The sequence below is a fragment of the Aphelocoma coerulescens genome, chromosome 1 (genome assembly GCF_041296385.1).
Source record: "Aphelocoma coerulescens isolate FSJ_1873_10779 chromosome 1, UR_Acoe_1.0, whole genome shotgun sequence".
Lineage (NCBI taxonomy): Eukaryota > Metazoa > Chordata > Aves > Passeriformes > Corvidae > Aphelocoma > Aphelocoma coerulescens.
The window spans coordinates 87870567-87889381 of NC_091013.1; the positions used below are offsets into that span (position 1 = coordinate 87870567).

Consider the following 18815-nt stretch of genomic DNA (forward strand, 5'->3'; position numbering starts at 1 on the left):
GAATAAAGATATGAAGTTACACAGAAAATGCACCAGCATGAAGCTAAAAACTCCACCCTCTTTAAACTCTGCTTTGGAGGCAATATAACATCTTGCTGTAAACCAGAAAAGCAATAATTAAAGAAGTTTGGGAGCATAATGCTGGTTTGGATTCTGTTACAGCTGTCACTGCTCCTTCAGTTAAAGCAACACTGGCTGAAAATGCATAATAAAGCACTTGGATGAGCAAATCACTAGCTGGGCTTTTTAAGAGGATTATTTATATCAAAAGTTGGATTAATGTATCCTGCAGGATAGGTTTGGTCATGGCAGACACACACATACAAAATGAAAAGGCTATGATATGGAAAGTAAAGTGATGTCCTTAATGATTTCACAGCTGATAGCAAAGTAAACCAAGCAGTTGTTTCACAGTGCCCTGACCCTGCTTTTCTGTGACTCACTAAGCTCTGCCCATCAAATTAGAAACTCTTTCTAAAGAAATGAGAGCAGCTTGTCTCCCTGGCAATCGCAAGTAAGTTCTTAACTGAAACAGTTTTCTGTAATAAACCCGAAGTAGAAATTTGTTATACAACAGAACAGAGAAAATGGCAAATGGAGGTCTCGGTGTGGAGCCAGATCAAGCAGTACAGAGAATGAATAGCACCGAATTTTTTTAAAAAAGCTGCCTGAGATTGCAGACCCTAACTTAGGCAACCTCTTCTATTAAGATTTTATGTTTATATAAGTATAGCTTCACGTGTGTGTGTGTTGCATGTATGCATATATCTATACTTTAAGTAGAATTTCTTCAGTACAACTTACCCTTGCAAAGTTCAAAACTATAAAAGAACCAATTTCTTAAACAGCTTTGTTCTTATTCTTGCACCATACAATAACTTCATTTTTATCCAAATTTTGTGCGCAGTTAAATTTCAGCTTGGAATAATGTTTTATGATTATTCTTTCTCACTCTATTTTTGAGCTTAGCGCTCAAAAGAGCCCAAGCTCAGTAAAATTACAGTAGCTTCTAGATGGAAGTGGCAGATAGAGCTGCTCCACAGTTAGAGTTACAACCCAGGTCCATTTCTGACAATTTCTTTTTTGCAAATAACAAGCCCTTACAAACCAGTGTCCTCGATTCACTCAGCTGATACCTTCCCCCCTGATCAGCCTGGACGTGAGCCCACGTGCCATGGGAGTTCACTCATGGATGCCCATCACTCAGCTGTTCAATAACCTAAGTTTGTGTGACCCATGGGCCCAAAGTGACATCACAGCAGCACTTCTCTGGAACAGCGACTGAGCCTGTTTAGAAATGTACTGTGGTGACAAACAGCAGCTGTAACATTGCTGAATCTTTGATCTGTTTATTCCTAGCTTGCCTGTCTTGTTATTAAGCTATATATTATACAGATTTTTCTTTCAAGTACTGTCTCTCGCATAACCAGCACTGGTGTAAATATAGAAAAGCGTAGTTTCCATGACAATACATTCCATAGTTACAGCCAGCAGCCACTATCATTAAAACATGAATCACAGTGCAACCTTAAGGTGTGAGCACACTACATCACTGGCCTTGGAAGCATTAATTTGAGATGGGGGTGGCATGGCAATATTTTTAGGAGACACTACTATAAAATGCCAGAAAACTGTGCTATTAAACTATTTTGGCTGTTCTAATAGCCACCCATCTTAGAAATTTCAGTGATCAGTAATTCCCAATCTGTACTAATCATTAGCATTTCTAAGAGAAGAATGCATCACATCTGTACTTTTCAATGTTTTAAACACGATGTTCTGATTGAAAACTGGACTCAATGACACAAATGTGATTTCTGATTAATATGCATATGGCCTAATTAAAATCACCTGCATTTATTTCCAAATTCAGATTTCAAAGAAGGGAAAGACAATCAGCCAGTTAGCCTCTTGGACCATTTCAATCTTACTGCATTCAGCTGGCTTATGCCTTCAAAAGGGAAGACATATCTGTTCATTGAAATTTGCATTTCTTCCCCTGCCACTGTTGCAGATTTTCAACCAGAACAGGTTTCACCTGTGATTTCATTCCAGTGTCAAGATACACCAAACAGCAAGCACCCAAGTATTTTGCAAAGCACAAAATTCATCCCTTCACACTTCAGCTAATCGTTGCTTTCAAGTGAAAAACAGTTACCTGACACACAGTCATTTGGGAAAAATCTCAGAAAAGGAAGATTTATTCCAGTGACAGATCTGAATAATAACTCATGTCACAATTGGCCAAGACATTTATTTCAATTAAGTGACAATCACATATAGAAAAATGCCATAAGAAAACATTTGCTTAGAGATCTTTATTTTTTTTTTTTCACAACAGCACTCATCACACACACATTTAAATCACAGTCATACTGCAGGAGCAAGGATTCTTGGAAAATCTATGTCCACATTTTTATGCTAAGAGGATACACAAAAGAACATACTGAGTGGGTGCCACCATATGAAGAAAAGTCCACAGATCAGTTTTTTGAGCCCCCCCAGCCTTCTTTGGACTTGAGTGCATTGATCCAGCTACTTGCTCACAGTCACTGTCTGATAAGTTTTCTCCTCCTTTACCAGCCTCTCTGGAAGCTGCCAACCTTTCAGCTCCAGGTTTCCCAAAGATGTCTGTCTGCTCTTCATAGTGCACCATTTTGTGGAAATGGATGAATTAACTTGGAGCAACTGAGTCGCATTTCAGGAAGTATTATGATCATGTTTGCATGGTACTTCCTCACTTAATGTGTATATATCTCCTCCTGTACTGAAGCTGTTTCAAATAGCAATGCTTAGCTTTGCACCTGACACATCATGTGAGAAACAAGAAGACCAATATAAGTAAAAATAAAAGACCTGGAGAGTCACAAAGAATTTTTAGGTATTCACCTTTGACTATCTTAGGATGTTTAATTTTAGGATTTCTTAATTCTCTGCTGTTTCTTTTTACAAGATTGCTTAATTTTTGGTACTATAGTACAGATTTATGCACTTCCCCTTCCCTGTTTTCACTACTCAAGTTTTTTGTTCCATTGCTATACCATTAAAAATTCCACTAACCTTTACAACATCCATTAGATACCAGGAGATCACAATAATCTATAAACCCTTGCCCAAGGTATATGATCATTAACTTTCTTCTAATCTTATGTTAGAATTCAAAACTGTCTTCTTTGTTGCTGTTCTCTGAAGTCCCTGAATACTAATCAAGCCTCTTAAAAACGGAACCTGTCTCTGACAGTGATTAAAGAGAAGTTGTCATCTCAAAGAATCAGATAAAAGAAAAAGCAAAAAGGCTTGTTGCACCACCAGCAAAGAGAACCAGAGAACATAAATATAAAACAAACTTGAAAGATCCCCCATCAAAATAGAAATGATTGCACACAATTGTCTCACAAGCTCCTTAAGAACAAAACAGTCTCACACCTCTAGTCTAAACCAAAGCTTTTACAGCTGTTCTGTCTTTGGAGAAGCTCTACTTAGAGCACTTCAGCAACCTCAGCTACGTCTACACTTTCTATGAGCTGGTCACTTTGGGGTATACAGTGAGGATGTCAAGACTTTATTTTACTGATGTTTGTCTGTTGGTGAGTATCAGATGCCTGGGCTTCGTTTGCTTGAAAAAAAAATCTATCTCCCTTTGGAACAGCAATCATAGAATGGTTTGGGTTGGAAGCAACTTTTAAAGGCCATGTAGTACAACTCTCCTGCAATAAGCAGGGACATTTTCAACTAGATCAGGTTGCTCAAAGCCCTGTCCAACCTGGTGCTAGATGTTTCCAAGGATGGAGCATCCACTGCTTCTCTGGGCAACCCATGCCCATGTTTCAGCACCCTCATTGGGAAAAAAAAAAAAAAAAAAAAATCTTCCTTATATCTAATCTAGTCTCTTTTACTTTCAAACCATTACCCCTTGTTCTATCCTAACAGGCCCTGGTAAGAATTCTGTCCCCATCTTTCTCATAGGCCACTTTAAAGTACTGAAAAGCAGCAATAAGATTTCCAGAGAGCCTTCTCGTCTCCAGGCTGGACAATCCAAACTCTCAGCCTTTCCTCACAGGAGAGACATCCCAGCCCTCTGATCACTTTTGTAGCCCTCCCCTGCACTCACTCCAACAGGTCCAAGCCTTTCCTTCTCTGGGACCCCCAGAGCTGGATGCAGAACTCCAGGTGGGGTCTCACCATAATAAAGTAGCTGGGGAGAATCACCTTCCTCGACCTGCTGGTCACACTTCCCTTGATGCAGCCCAGGATACAGTCCCACCTTCCAGGTTGTGAGCACATATCATGGAAGTCTGCCCAGGAATGACCCCACAATCATCAGATACCAGCTCAGGAGCTGCTAATCTGTGCTCTTTCTACAGCTCATGCAAAACTGTGCTTGAACTTGTTCCAAGGGGTAATATGAGACTGACTTTTCATGCACACTTCTAGAAACGAGCATAAAGCCACTATTTTTTGTGTGTCCAGAGGCTCAAGGACCAGATAAGTTCTGGGCTGGTCCTGCCATGAGGAGGAGATGAATAGGGCCACTGGGATGGAGATGGAACAGAAAGCTTCAGGGACAGCTGTGTAGAGACAGATTTGCCACTTCTGTGAGATGTCATTGGGACTGCTGGGACCCACCTATTCCACTGTCATGAGCAGCAGCTGCTCCATCTCACACGGTGGCTTGTGACAGCTGATTTCATTTTCACTAATCACTGTATGGAGACAGGGATGAATTGCCAGTTGGCTCCTGCTAACAGCAGACCCTGCTGGTGGAGAGCTGGTTTGCTTCACCTAGAGATGTCAGGGACATGGAGACAGAAAGTTCTCCTTAAGCACCTTGCAATGGGAGCATGGAGGCATGCTCTGGAAAAAACCTATGCATCAAGAATTCAGATGTGGTAGGCAGCTTGGAAAATATATAATTCAATCTCCCCACCTGGAAATAGAGGTAATGCCTTCCAATAAATGCCCATTTCTCTAAGTATGCCATCCTGTAACAATGATTTTTAAGTTAATGGGAATATCTTACCAAAAGTACTCATGTTTATAAGTGTTTACACAGTCTGAAGTGCCACATTCCTAGCATAGTTCTACATTTGTAACTAGTGAAAAACTGTCTGAATTATTTATGAAAATAACTTCTGTTAAATCATTTACAAAGTCACCAACCACATATAATTTTTTTAAGAACATCTCCAGCCAGGTATAAATTTATAACTAAAATATGAGAGGAGAAGAAAAAAAACTAATTAAATATCAGCTTGAAAGAAAAAAGGAAGCATATTGCTGCCAGTCCTCAACAGATACAAAACAGCTCCACTTATCTGAAGATTCCTATTTATATCTTGTATTAGCATTTTTAAGGTTTTCTGTGACAAATTAAAGAAAAATAAAGGCCTGATCCTGCTGGCACAGAGCAGAAACATGCACACAGAATATTTAGAAAATATATGCCTTACTTTAATGTCACTATGTAGACCTACTGATTTTTTCAAGTGTTTGTAATGTAACACACATGCATCTGAAAGAGCTTGAAATGAACAGTTTAGCCACCACATGCTAGAGCTCACCAATGACTAAGAGCTGCAGCATTTACCCAGGCTGCTAGGACAAAAGAAGGGTTAGTCGACATGGAATTTTGTGTTGACACCCTGCTGCTAGCGCTAAACTGGCCAGCTCTGTTTGTCAATGTGTACTGAAGTTTATTGCACCACACACATCTTTTCTGTATGCATTGAGTGGAGGCATCAGCCTGGCCACAGTCCTCTCCACGTGGCCACCAGCTCTGCACACACGTCCTGTGTGCAAGTGAGACCCCCTCAGTAAGAAGCAGTAGGAATTTTCCACTTGTTTTCCTGTCTCCCCTTGAATCCATTCTACTTCCACAGCATCCATTGATGAGAAGTTTTTCTGGCCTTCCAATTCTACCTTTTTTTTTTTTAAATTCTGAATCTTGGCCCTGATATCTTTATCAGCTTTCTCAAAATGTTGCCATGGAAGGAACAAGGAACAGTGAACTTCTATTCATCCTCTCCATGTCACTCACGACTTTATAATAATCAGTTGTACACTCTCTCTAACTGGTCACTTTTCCATTATGAAAAGTTGTAGCCTAATAGATCTCAGTCATTCTTATAATAACAGCTTTTATATATTTGAAGATGATCATTGATTATCCCAACTTGTTCTACTTAATTCTGTCAAACTTCACCATAGCTCATACACTATAAACCCCTTCTTGTCCTTGGTGTTTTCCTCTAAAATCTCTCCATTCCTCTCAAAGTGTGCATCCAAACAGTGACACTGCCCTGCAGAATAATTCCTCCCATCTCTCACTTACAGTAATTCGCTAAATATAGTCCAAGTTTTTTACATTAGCTTTGCAACAGCCTTTCATTTTTCACTAAGACTCACTCTGGGATTCATTTTTACACAATTCCACCCTTCCCTACTTCCTGGCTAATCAATGCCCATTTCATGCAATTGGATATCCCTTACTACATGCAACACTTCATATTTGTACTTCATGTTATTGCTTTTATTCATGGTGAGCTTTACACGTGCCATTCCTCTGACAGTTTCTGGTGTGCTCAGGGTATGGACTTCAATAAAAATTACTTGGAAGCAATTCTTCCTGGGATTTAGACTAGCTGGAGCACAGAACATTACATTGCCAAAAAGAGTTTCAAAGGGGAAATCCAGTTTCAAGAAATATGTCTCTGGTTTCTGAGGAGATACATATACTGCCTTTGGATCAGACAGAATTAAAATGTTGGTGATCATTAATGGCCCATATAGATGGGAAGTTGATAGGGACTATACCCAGCTGAAGGCAAGCAAGGAATCTAACTTTTAAGAGCCACATGTGAAGTCCTTTCATGATTTAAATAAAAGTTAGGAGAAAAAAAAAAATCATAAAATCAAAACCAAATGAGCAACCCAAAAAAAACCCCCACAAGTAAAATTACTATTACCTTGACCATTTCCTGGAAGTATTTTGTAAGGGCCTGGATTAATTTTCAAATGTGGTTCCCATAACTGGCTTGTAGTGGAAAACCAGTGCCTCTACAACCATCTCTTGTGCTGAGACATTCAGACTGCTGCTGGCAGCCTCAGAAAGGAACCATCAGAACCCAGCCTTTATTTCTTGTGTCAAATGGTACAACTATTTAGAGAGAAACAATAAGCATAAAGGAAAAGTGCTTGATGAAAGCAGAAGTAAAAATAAAACTGATGATACATCAGAATTCATTATAAGGTCAGGCTTTTTTGGCACTTTGGAGAAATGAATTTTCCACATTACTTGCATTTTGAAAAAATTCTGTTATTCTGATTGTAAAATATCATTCAACTCAGCTAGAATTGCAGGCATGAATAAATAAATAAATAATAAGTGGACCAAGCCTAAATCTAAGTCCTATGCTATAAAGTCTTACATTACTTGCTCCTTATTATTGTGTTCAAGATTTGCTCTGGCTAAGGGTGCAGGCATCCTGGCTGGGAGAAGCAGACACACATTCCACATCAGAGTTGAACCCAGGCTGTCACCACATGTGCTAGAAGCAGGAGAACACCTTTGGATTCCTCTGTAAGGTTTTTATTTTGCTCAGAAATTCTCCTTGACATATAGAGCAGGAAGTTCTGATTACCAGATGTTTGAATTTTGAATTTTTTTTGTTTTTTTACAATTTTTTTCTATATATAAATTCATCCATCTTCCCAGTTGCCATTAAAAGTGAGCATTTTCTCAGCAGTCAGAAAGATTGTCAGTGATTTTCTTCAGATTCTTGTAACAGGAAATTCTGTGCTCATTTCTGGCAAATGCCACTATCCTCACAGCTTTTAGCATTTAAGGGTTTTTCAGCTATGAAATTCTCATTCCATAAAAACAAAAAAAACCAAAAACAACAACAACAAAAAAAAACCCAAACCCAAGAAAAACTCACAAATAAGAGATGCAGTTGTAGTCACAGCTAAATTCTACATCAAGTTTTCCACCAAAATTGTAGCAAAACCATCTGTATGACAACACCTACTTTGGTTCTCTGTTTGCTGGCATTTCTAACCTCACCATGCTAAGGACAGACTATGGATCTTGTCTCTGGACACAGTGGACACACAGGATCCCCTCAGGTGTAATTTGGGGAACAGAGATTTCAGATCCCTCTGTCGAATACAGCCACCCCACATCTGGGAAACAACCACCATCAACAAGGAATAAAACCATCAATGCCCACGGTCGTCTTTTTGGAAGGAGATATGCCTTTGACTCCAACCCACACAAAGGTGCCACCTGGTGGAAGGAAAATATTTCTGAAAGATTTTTCTGTCTCTCAACAGTTCCTATCTGTCTTTGTCTGCAATCTGACCAGTTTTCACAGCAGGAAAATAAAAGGTTATCCAGTGAAAGCCGGAAGGGTGTTACTTTTGTCTGTGGCACAGATAACAGCTTCTCTCTGCCTCCATGGGCTGATGCCCATTGCCATGACTTTAAATACAAGATGTAAAGCCTTGAGGGTCACAAAAAACAGATGGAGAAGAAGCAAGTTTAACTCTGGGTTGCCTGGGAATCCTATCAATTCTCTCATTCATGGGAGCTTCTGGACCAGGCACTCTCAGTCGCATAGCTCCCTTGGTGCTCAGAGTTCTGGCTTGAGCCTCTTTGCTGGGGCATGTCCAGGGAGAAGCACAGGGCTAGTGACAACAATCCTTCCTGGTCAGCACTGACCACTGGCCCTTTACAACATCCTTCTCTTTTTAGAATGCCTTTAAAAGCCAGGGCAGGGACTTTTCACCCTGACAGCAGTGCCCAAGCACTCTCTGTCCCTAGGAGTAAGGGGTACAAGAGTCTGTCACTGTTGGCCAAAGGGAACACTTCTGTAAATGGAAGACATCAAGGAAAAGCACACTTCCAACTCCCTGTTGGTTGGGAATGCCTCCTACCTCGAATGCTCTACCTCCCTGGGGAAGGGGAAAGGAAAGACCTTCCTAAAATGATGTTACACAGAGGAAATTTGTCCTCTAAAGGGTCCATGGGACTAATAAGATGAAATAAAGACAAACTTTAAGAGGGTTATTGGAGGGCCCAGTTTGCAGTCCTCTACAGATGGCATTTTTAATGTTTCACAGATGAGGAGCTCAGTGGAAAATCAATGCGTTTCTGAGGGAAAGGAGCCAACAGAGCTTAAACTGCTCCCAGTGACTGCAGGCCTACAAGAACCTGCAGAACCCTCCTGAGCCAGCCCCCAGCTCTGTGTGGTGACTGAAGACCATCTCTTCAGCCAGCACAGGCTAAAGGGGCTGCTGCCAGCCACAGCACGGCCCCAGGACCGTGGTACCACAGGCGCTCCCACGTCATTCAGAGTTGCCTCCACAGAGGTGACGCTAACACAAAGGAACAGGCACAAGCTCAGCTTTGGTTGTGGAACAGGAGTCTCCCTGTCCTCCTCATAACTAAATTCACGCCAATCAGCCAGGAAAGGAATGAAAGAGAGCCCAGGCCCAGGGCAGTTTGACTCTTGCCTGGCTGAGTGCTGTTGTGAGTCAGCCAGAGAGACAGACGTAGAAGACCATAATTCTCAGGAATGGCAGCATCCTTGGTGCTGCCCCGTCCAGGTGTGGGAATGAGCAGCTTTGGGGCAGTAGTAGCTTACCTGGGGAGAGCTGCCCTCCTGCTTCTGCTCAGTCTGCAGTGCAGCTGACTTGTCTGGAGCAAGCTTCCAGGAAAAACAAAAAAAGCAGGCTGGGCAAAGTCTGCTCACAGGCTGTGCTGCAGCAGGAGCATCCATCTTAGATCCAGTGGAGGAGGAGAGCTTGGACAAGCTCCCTTTTTAAAGCAACAGTGCTCCCACTGAGCATGGCAAGGAAGAGGAATACCATGCCCCAGCAATGATTGTGCTAGATGTCTGCAGAGCACTTTATAGGCATTAGCTAATTGATCTTTGCAAACACCCTTTCAGCAATTAAACATCACCTGTCAAGATTTACAGGTGCAGAAAATAAGCCGAGCTAATGTCACCTGATGCAGAAGTAGCCCATGATTTTAGGGTGCCTGGACTAAAAGTCTTTTGGCCTGGTTTTGTTGGTGCATCTACACATTTGTATGACTCTGACAGTGCAGAACATCTGTAATGTGCTTGTAAATAAGAGTGAACATCTGTTTTTAAAAGCCAACCTCAGGGGTATTTCAAGTTGGAAATGCTAAAAAGCAGGCACACCAAATCACTAACCCTTAGGATAATGGTGGCTTTTATGACTAAAGGTATCTGAGAAGAAAATTCTAAAGTCAGATTTAATCAGATTTTGTCTGTCTGCTTTTTTTTATGCATCTAGACAGGCTGTGACTTCCTCATGGATTCCTGTGGACCTGTTTGGCAGAGAGTCAGCGTTTGAAAAGGAAAATAAAACTTTTCTTGTCCAGGACCACTTAGTCTGCATGACCTGAAGGACAAGATGGGACACCCTGTGGAACAGGATCACCACCCTACAAAAACACCCCATCACCACCCTACAAAAACTGCCATTAGGAGAACAGAACAGTTGTCCTGAGTTTCTCCTTCCATGGCCACCGGCCACCCTAACTCTACAAAATGAGAAATGAGGAACACAGGTAGGAAGCAGGGACACCTGTGGGACATACCACATGGCTGGGAGCTGATGTTAACCGGGTGGTACAAGATGTTTGTTGGTTTGCTCTTTATTTTCTTCAGGGCTTATTTTTGTTCTATGGCAGATCCTTAATAAGCATCACATTTTTACCATTAAGTGTGCTTGACCAAAGAGCTATAAAAGAGACCTCAGAGGCTGCCCCTCTGCCAGGCTGTTGATGCTGTATCAGTACTCTACCAAGGCCCAGATTTTTAGTTAGATAGATGCATTCTGGTACCTTGTGGGATTTTCCCTTGTAGGCTGAACAAGTTTGAAATTAAAATTAAAAAACAGGGGAAGTAAGAACACCCACTAGGGCCTGCTTTTGATTGTAGTACATAAATAGCTTTAAAAATCTCAAGTTTCCCTCTTGTAGGGCTCCAAACTGGAAAATTGTCTTCCCTTACAGCTATAAGACAACAGCTGCAGCTCCTGTTGTCCTTCAAACTGTGTTTTGAGGTACATCCATGTATTCAGGCAGTCTGTTTTTTCCTCCAAACCTTCCAGATGTGTGAGAGCTACAAGCTGAGTATTCCCCAAAGGGACAGGCCTGAAGGAATTCAAAGTCCTTCGTTAGGCACTCTGTCAATGCTGTAAGCATCCCTATTTAATTGATGTACTGTTTTTATTATACGTGCCCTAAGGGAATGTGCTGACCAAAGTCTCTTGTAAATTGAATAAATAAACAAATACATAAGCAAGCATTGTTGCCTTGACCAGCTCACGGTGCGACAGGAGAGTCCGTGTGGTTTAATGTGGTCTTACACAACAATCCATCTGTCTGGAGTGGCTTGTTTGATCCTCATTAACCCTGGCAGGCTCTTCCAGCTCCTTCCTCCACCTCAGCAAAGACAGAGAATGCCACTCTTACTTTTCAGATTTCTAAGGTCACTTTGTTGATTAAATATGTCATTTTAAAAGCTTCCTATAATGTGAAAACTACCTATTTCCTTTCTTCATCTGGAAAATGGGTGAAGAATTCAGTGATTTGCTGTTAAAAGGAATGAAGTGGTATCCTTCTCCCATTCTTTCCCTTTCCCCTTTGCTCCACTTCACAGCTCTTCAAAGTCATAATCTCTCTTTTCCCTCTTACTTGTGTATTGTTAGGACCAACATACTTCTCAAATATGTCTTTTAACAAAACCTTAGAAAATACAGCTGTCCCAGTCAGGATAACAGTGCAAATAAATAAATAAAAAAAGGTACCACCTGGGGAGACAAGCTGGCTTAAGCCAAAGCAATATAGACATGGTAGTCATCACCCAGTAAAGGCCGGCCACCCAAAGCCTTGCACTGCTGCTTGAGCAGGTTTTGCAGCCTGTGCTCATCACCGGGCTGCCTTGGCAAAAGCACTTTCAGTGCCCCAGCTGGCTTGTACACACCTACAAGAACTGCAGCCACATGCTGACTGCAGTCAGGCCTTCATGCTCATGAATGTTATGCATGTGAGAGATTTTACAGCTGTGAGTCATCATCTTGCCTACATTCATGTGTTCCTTTCCACTCTGGAAGGAAAGCGCTTTCATTCACGAAAAGAAAAAATATAGGTTTCAAGACATATCATGATGCAATCACACCCTGTTATAGTGTTCAGCTTCTTGTTTTGAAATATGATTCCCCTAAGGCATGACTACAGAGTGTGGAAAAGTGAGTTAAAATGGAAAACAGGTTGTGCCAGCCACGCCTCTATGACTGCCCAAATCACTTCCTCTGACTGCAGACTTCCCTCACAGAACTGCTTAAAACTTTCAGGATGGTTATCCTAGGTTCTCTTCACACTGAACTGCAGTAAGTGTTGTTCGGATGATCTTTAGTATAGAGCTTAAAGAGACCAAAGAAATGAAGATGGACTGAACTGGAGACTGAACAGAGTCCACTTGTGTGTCCCAAAGCTCTGTGCTCTTTCCCCCTTAACCATGTTGAAAAATTATTTTGGGGCAGTGTAGGTGCCATAGTCAGGCTTTTATGTGAGCCAAACAAAAAGAAAGCAATGTACCCTACTTCTCCCAAATATGTGAGGCCTCTGTTGTCTAGGGGTAGATATTGGCCAAATCAAATTGAGATAAAATCAAAATCAGGAAAAATGTCAGAGAAAGGGCATTTCTCAGAGGACATTTGTAGAATCCTTGAATTTGGATATATTCCTAAAATTGTTTCAGAATAGGAAAATCAGGTGGGATGCCTACTTCTCTCCCACAAGAAACTGGAAATGTTTAACCTTAACATATGATTAGCTGTTAAATGACTTTCAAGGAGACTTTCCTAGGATAATCTACTTAGCCTTTAGCACCCATTTATAGCTTCATAGTGGAGATTAGGGTTGATTCTCAAGAATAGCATTACTTAGAGTGTCAGCTACATTTTTTTCAGTTAAGTAAATTATTCCTTTATGGGAATAATGAGAAAATTTTATGTCCTCTTTTCCTCTATTTAATGTATTGTTATGGAATAGGTGACTATGAAAGTCATTTAAGGAATGATTGTGAAGAAAACATTCTACAATTGAGAAAAAAATCACCAAAGAAACTGTTGGACTTGTGGTCATCCAGAAGGTTCTTAAGATATTTCTGAATTATAGATATGATGGTCACCACTTTTTGCTACCAGGTATTGGCCTAGACACCAGCTCTAGGTAGAAATTAGAGTCCAGATAAATTTTTAAGTATTTAAATCATGGGGACACTCAGTGTCTAGACAATGAAAAAAGATTGTGGTTTGTGGTTAAGTTTATGATTTCTAGACATGCTCTAGACCCTTACAAAAAATTTATGTCTGACTGCATCCAACTCAGGCCAAGAAATTCAGCATATCTCATACTGAAAACTGCTCAAGGCTCTTCCCCTGCAACTCACACAGGCCACATCCACAGTTCACAGCACTTGATCTTGGGTTTTCATGACACTAGAAATCCATGTTTCATCTGTGTGTGTCTGAGGATACTAAACACCCTGGGATTGTGCTGGACGATTGCCTAGTTTCCAGAATGTGCACTTCCTTCTCTAGCATTTCTTGTGTCATGGATATGCCCCAGAATGTTTCTTTCAAAAGCCAGTCCAAGAGTGAATTTACATTATGCAACATGTACAGCAAGAGGATGAGGCCCTTTGAAAGAGCTGGGGAGCTAAAGAGACTGACATGGAAGCATGGAGAGACTGACACTGGATTTTCACCAAAATGGGTCCCCATACATAAGAAGGAATTGCAATCAAGTCCTAGGAGGCGGCTGAGAAGTGGCACCCACAATCTCCAGGTTTAGAGAATGCTGTTTATCACTAATCCTTTGCTCAGAAGGACATAGCATGAAGGGTAATGGTTTTAAACTGAAGGAGCCACAGTTTAGATTAGATGTAAAAAGATTTTACAGAGAGCAGTAAAACTGGCGCAGGTTCTTCAGAGAGACAGTAGATGCCCTGTCCCTGGAAACATTCAAGGTCAAGTTGGACAGGGCTCTGAACAGCCGGGTCTAGTTGGAGGTGTCCCTGAACATCACAGGACTAGATGGCACTTAAATTTCCTTCCAACCCATCCTATTCTATGATTCTGTGATTCTGTGCTTCTCTGACTTGACTCCTGTCTTGTTCTGGGACATTCAAACACCCAGCATCCTCTTCAGCAAAGGTAGCTTGCCAAAGTACCCTGTTGTGACTGCTTTCAAGTTTTAAGTCTGAAAACACGCAAGGGTCAGGTTGATTGACAAATTACCTTAATTTAGCAATTGATTTTGTCTCAAATGAATATAATGAATTGTTTCCATATGTTTACTCTTAATCTATGGCAAACTCCTCTTTACTGGAAATGAAATTAAATTGCATTGCCTCATATTTTCCACAGGAAAAAAGCACAAGCATGGTCAATCACATGCTCAACAGACATGTGACATCACTTGGCCATGAGTTCAAATAGGTAGATGAATGCTCATGACTGTGGTCTTTAGCTTTTGTTATTATTACCTCTGTTTCAGCATTATCATAAACACCTCCCTCAGGTTATTCCTGCCACTTCCTAACCTATGAATTTTCCTATATTTCTCAAATGTTAATGTCAGTGTACATCCAGCCTATGTTAGACTCTCAATTACATTATCTCTGTCTGTTATTTAGTGATTGCTGCAATTTAAATTCGTACTATACTGCATGAGATGAAAATACCACCCCAAAGGCTTAGTAATCAAAGTCAGACCACTGAAAATTGTTCTGGAGAGGTGAAAGAAATATATATTTATCTATATATTAATTAAAATTTAAGTAACTCATCTTCAGGTATTACTGAAAATTCCAGTGTTTAAAGAAAGCAATTAATTCAGCTGTGAATATAAATACTATCTTGTTTTACTCTGGATGATTAACAGAATAGTGAAACGCTAGAATTCTATTATTTTAATAGGAAACCACTTTTCTGAATAAGATAAAATGCCAGCCACAACCAATAATTAGACCTTTTTTCCTAAGTATATGCAACAGTGGTGTCTGGTTTAGACCATTGCATTTTCAGCCATAGGAAGGAGCTAAAGTTACATAAATTTCCTGGAAGAGTACTTAGACAGCTGTTTACCTGAAATTGTGCTCGTTTCTGGCATCAGTCTGATATACAAGTTATTTTATAGTTGTGGCACAGAAGTAATAAACAAATTGTTGAAATATTATTACACAATTTATATGCTTGCCTATGTGCCTCACAAAAAGATGCTTTTATATTCTTTGAAGAATACTGCTAGTGATAACACCAATTTATGGTTTCAGTTTTACTTCCCTCACTGCATCCCTATGTGTAACAACAGATATAAACAATTTAGCACATGAGAATAAATATCAAAAAGAGGCACTTATGCAGCTCCTCAGAGTTTAAGGAGGCTCACATGGTCAAATCCTCCACTAATGTACCAGAGACAAACACAGCTATACTTGATTTTAATGGGAAGTATTTGTGTTAATATTCCACATACGAATGCCAGATTGAAATTAAGTGCTGTCTAACTTTAAAGGGTGCTATTCTCTATATTGGAGTTGCCAGGCTGAGCCAGGCACATTCTGGAGAGAGACAAGAGTCAGAAGGCAGGAAACTGCCTCATCACCAAGGCAGAATGACAAACCACAGCTGAACTTCTCTCTAACATCCATATGGGATTTCTGGCTACTGGTAAAAATTTCTTTTCTAGGATGAACTGGTTACCCCTAGGGTTCCCCACCACTTCATGTCCTATATTTGGATAACATTCGTCTGGGAGGTCTTTACATCTGTGAATCTGAGCTGTCTTTAAATTAAGAGAAATATTTGCAGGGCTTCTGTAACTGCAGGTGATGGTGCAGTCACGTGAGTGTAGGTTGACATCCTGAGGCTCTGTCAGCTGTTCCTTCCTGCCACCTGTACCTATCCCTCCATGTCCTAGGCAGTCTTCTCTTCCCTCTCTGCTGGCACATCCCATCCCTGCCAGAATATCATGAAGCTTGTGTCAGATCTTGGCACAGGAACATAAAGAGGAGAAGCTGAACAGGATTCAGGAGCTGTGGGAGAATTATATCTACTACTGTGGCTGCTGATCCATTATGATTATCACAGCCAGAAACTCCCATCTGGAGTCTCCCACCAACTGCTCTTGGGCAGGTTTCGATGCAGGGGTATCAACAAGTTGAAACTTGACCTTAGAGGGGAGTTTAAGCAGAAGTGGAAACTCTACCCATAATCAGTCCCTCTTATTTGAGATCTCAGGATGCACATGAGTCATACTTTAAAGCGTTTCTCTGCAATTAGATGGGTTAGGAACGTCCTATAACCAAAGGAGGGTTAATTTTAACTTGCACTACTCTGTTCTAATGAAAGATAACCTGAAAAATATCTTGAGACAGAGGAACATAGTTATGAACTGACTGTTCCTGATACTAGGTGTTTCTGTAGAGGTTCCTTACAGCTATCTTGCACAAAGGAATATATTGCCATTTTTCAGTGCAGACACATTTCTCATACCATGAGAAAATCTGACAGTTCTAAAAATGTTTCTTTTTTTGTACAGAAAGGAAGACAGAGAACTGGGGTGTTTTTACTTGGAGCAAGGAATGTTCTATGGCATGCATTATTTAATGAGAAAAAATGTAGATCACAGGATCTCAGGATAATTCATGTTGGAAAGGAACTCAGGCAGCCCCTGGTCCAAACTTCCCCTCAAAGTGGGATCAACTAAGAAAGCAGAAGAGGTTGCTCAGGGCTTTTTTCAGTAAAGTCCGGAAAGATTCCAAGGATGAAGACTGCACTGCCTCTCTGGGAAACCTGACCAACTGCTGGGCTGTTGCACAATGAGTCATGTCCCCTTATGTCCATTCTGAACCTTTCTTGTTTCAATCTGACAATTACCTCTCATCCTTCTACCATGTGCCATTCAGGTCAGTGATTATTTCCCCTTGAAGCCATTCCTTCAAAGGCTGAATGATGCTTGCTCTTTGTCTTCCCTCAAAGGGAAAGTGCTCCAGTTCTGACCATCTTGGTGAGCATCTCCTAAACTTGCTTGTACTTAAACATCTTCTTTGTGCTGGAAGGTGCATGGGGTTTAACAAGCTTTGAGAAGAGGAAAGCAATCACTTCCCGGGATAGTCTGGCTCTGCTCCTGTTTATACATGTTGAATTTAATGAAGTTTGTGTTGGCCTTATTCTCCAGACCACCCAGATCTCCATGGATGGCAGCCCTGCCTTTAAGCATGTCAACTTCTCCCTGCATTGTGGTGTTTTCTGACCTGATGAGCACATGCTCCTCATCCCCAGACATTGATAAAGACCAATTGAAAAAGAGGAAAAATCCCAGAATAGATTTTTGTGATCCACTTGCCATCAATCTTGAGGTAGAGAGTGACCCACTAACCACTGCACTCCAAGTTTGATCATTCAACTAGTTTGTTACTCATCTAACTGTCCCAAAACCTGGATATGAGAGGAGGCATGTCAAAAGTCTTATTCTTGTTGCAATAAATTTTGTCCATGGGTACTTCTCACTCACGTGACTGTTCATTTTATTGTAGGTTTATGGCAACCATGGCCTTGTCTGAGGTAGTAAAATGCAGAGGTTTGGACACCACTGCATTTTAACAACAGTTTGGATGACCCAGAAGAAGCTGGGTTAAAAAAAGAATGGAATTCAGGATGATTTTTAGAGATCAGGAAGATCATAGAAAGCAACCATGGTCACATGCTCTCTCTGTAAACAAACCATCCTACTGCTACTGCACCATAAAGAACTCCCTGGGAGAGAAAGGATGAAAGAACAAAACCAACTCACTGGGGCACGGTAAAGGTGCAAACGACAAAAGAAAAATGGTACAAGTCCCACAGAATCAAAAGCATGTTGGTAGGGAATGAGAGGGGCACCCTGAGCTGAGCACTCACAAGGCAGTCTATTCCCTGGAGGTGCCCAGTTAACCAGTGAACACCTCTCACTGGTGCTCACAGGTGACAGGAGGAGGGAAAGAAAACAGGACTCAACCTCCATGGAGTCTCCATCATCAAATTCCCACTTCCAGCCAATGTGTATTCCCATGCCTGGGGGAAGCTGGTGATGATGTGTGCTTGGGGCCCTGGTGAGGAGAGGCTTTGCATCCAGGGACAACATATGGGGCGAAGGAGGCACTGATCCCTAACAGCCCAGTGTTCAGCAGGGCTGTTAAACTTTTTCAAACTAATAACCTAAACCCTACAACTTTTTAAAATCTGATCTGTTAAGATTTAAAATGTAAAAAATTTTATATTAAAAAATTAAAGCATTAGAATTCAGACACGTGACAATTTATGCCAAGCCTGGGCTTACTAAAATTACTACAACCAATTAAAGATACAAGAAAGTGTATTGCAACAGTTATTAATTTCCAGATTTTAATGAGTTAAGGAGTGCTACCTTTTCTCATAATGACACAGCTGAAACTGAGAAATTGCAGCTTTTTTTACAACAGCTCGATCTTCATAAATATGTCAAATTACCCTCTATTGTACTTTTTACAAAAGACTGAATGCAAATATTTACATGTTTTCCAAAGACCAGTATTTCTGCCTTTGTTGTGTAAGTAAGCATTTGCCTTCATTTCTTTGAATTTTTATTTATTATCAGATTCAACAGGAATATTTTCCTCATGTGAATTAATCCACTGAAATCTGAGAAAATGAATCAGAAATTAATTAGCCAACAAGCTGTTCTCCTTTTC

The 18815-nt window shown here is 40.8% G+C and overlaps 1 protein-coding gene across 6 annotated transcripts in view; it reads right to left on the bottom strand.

The window, feature by feature from the left end:
• The window catches only part of DLG2 (discs large MAGUK scaffold protein 2), a 1009135-nt gene that overhangs the window by 637954 nt on the left and 352366 nt on the right, over positions 1–18815 (bottom strand). For 2 of the 6 annotated variants that reach the window (XM_069015952.1, XM_069015942.1), the window contains exon 1: positions 9645–9886. The exons of 3 other annotated variants lie outside the window; for them this stretch is intronic. In XM_069015952.1, the coding sequence (XP_068872053.1) occupies positions 9645–9779 (135 nt within the window). In that variant the 5' untranslated portion in view covers positions 9780–9886. Of the gene's footprint in view, positions 1–1326; positions 2805–4626; positions 4783–9644; positions 9887–18815 lie in introns of those variants that run through there. One more of the 6 variants, XR_011151082.1, reaches the window with a different exon arrangement.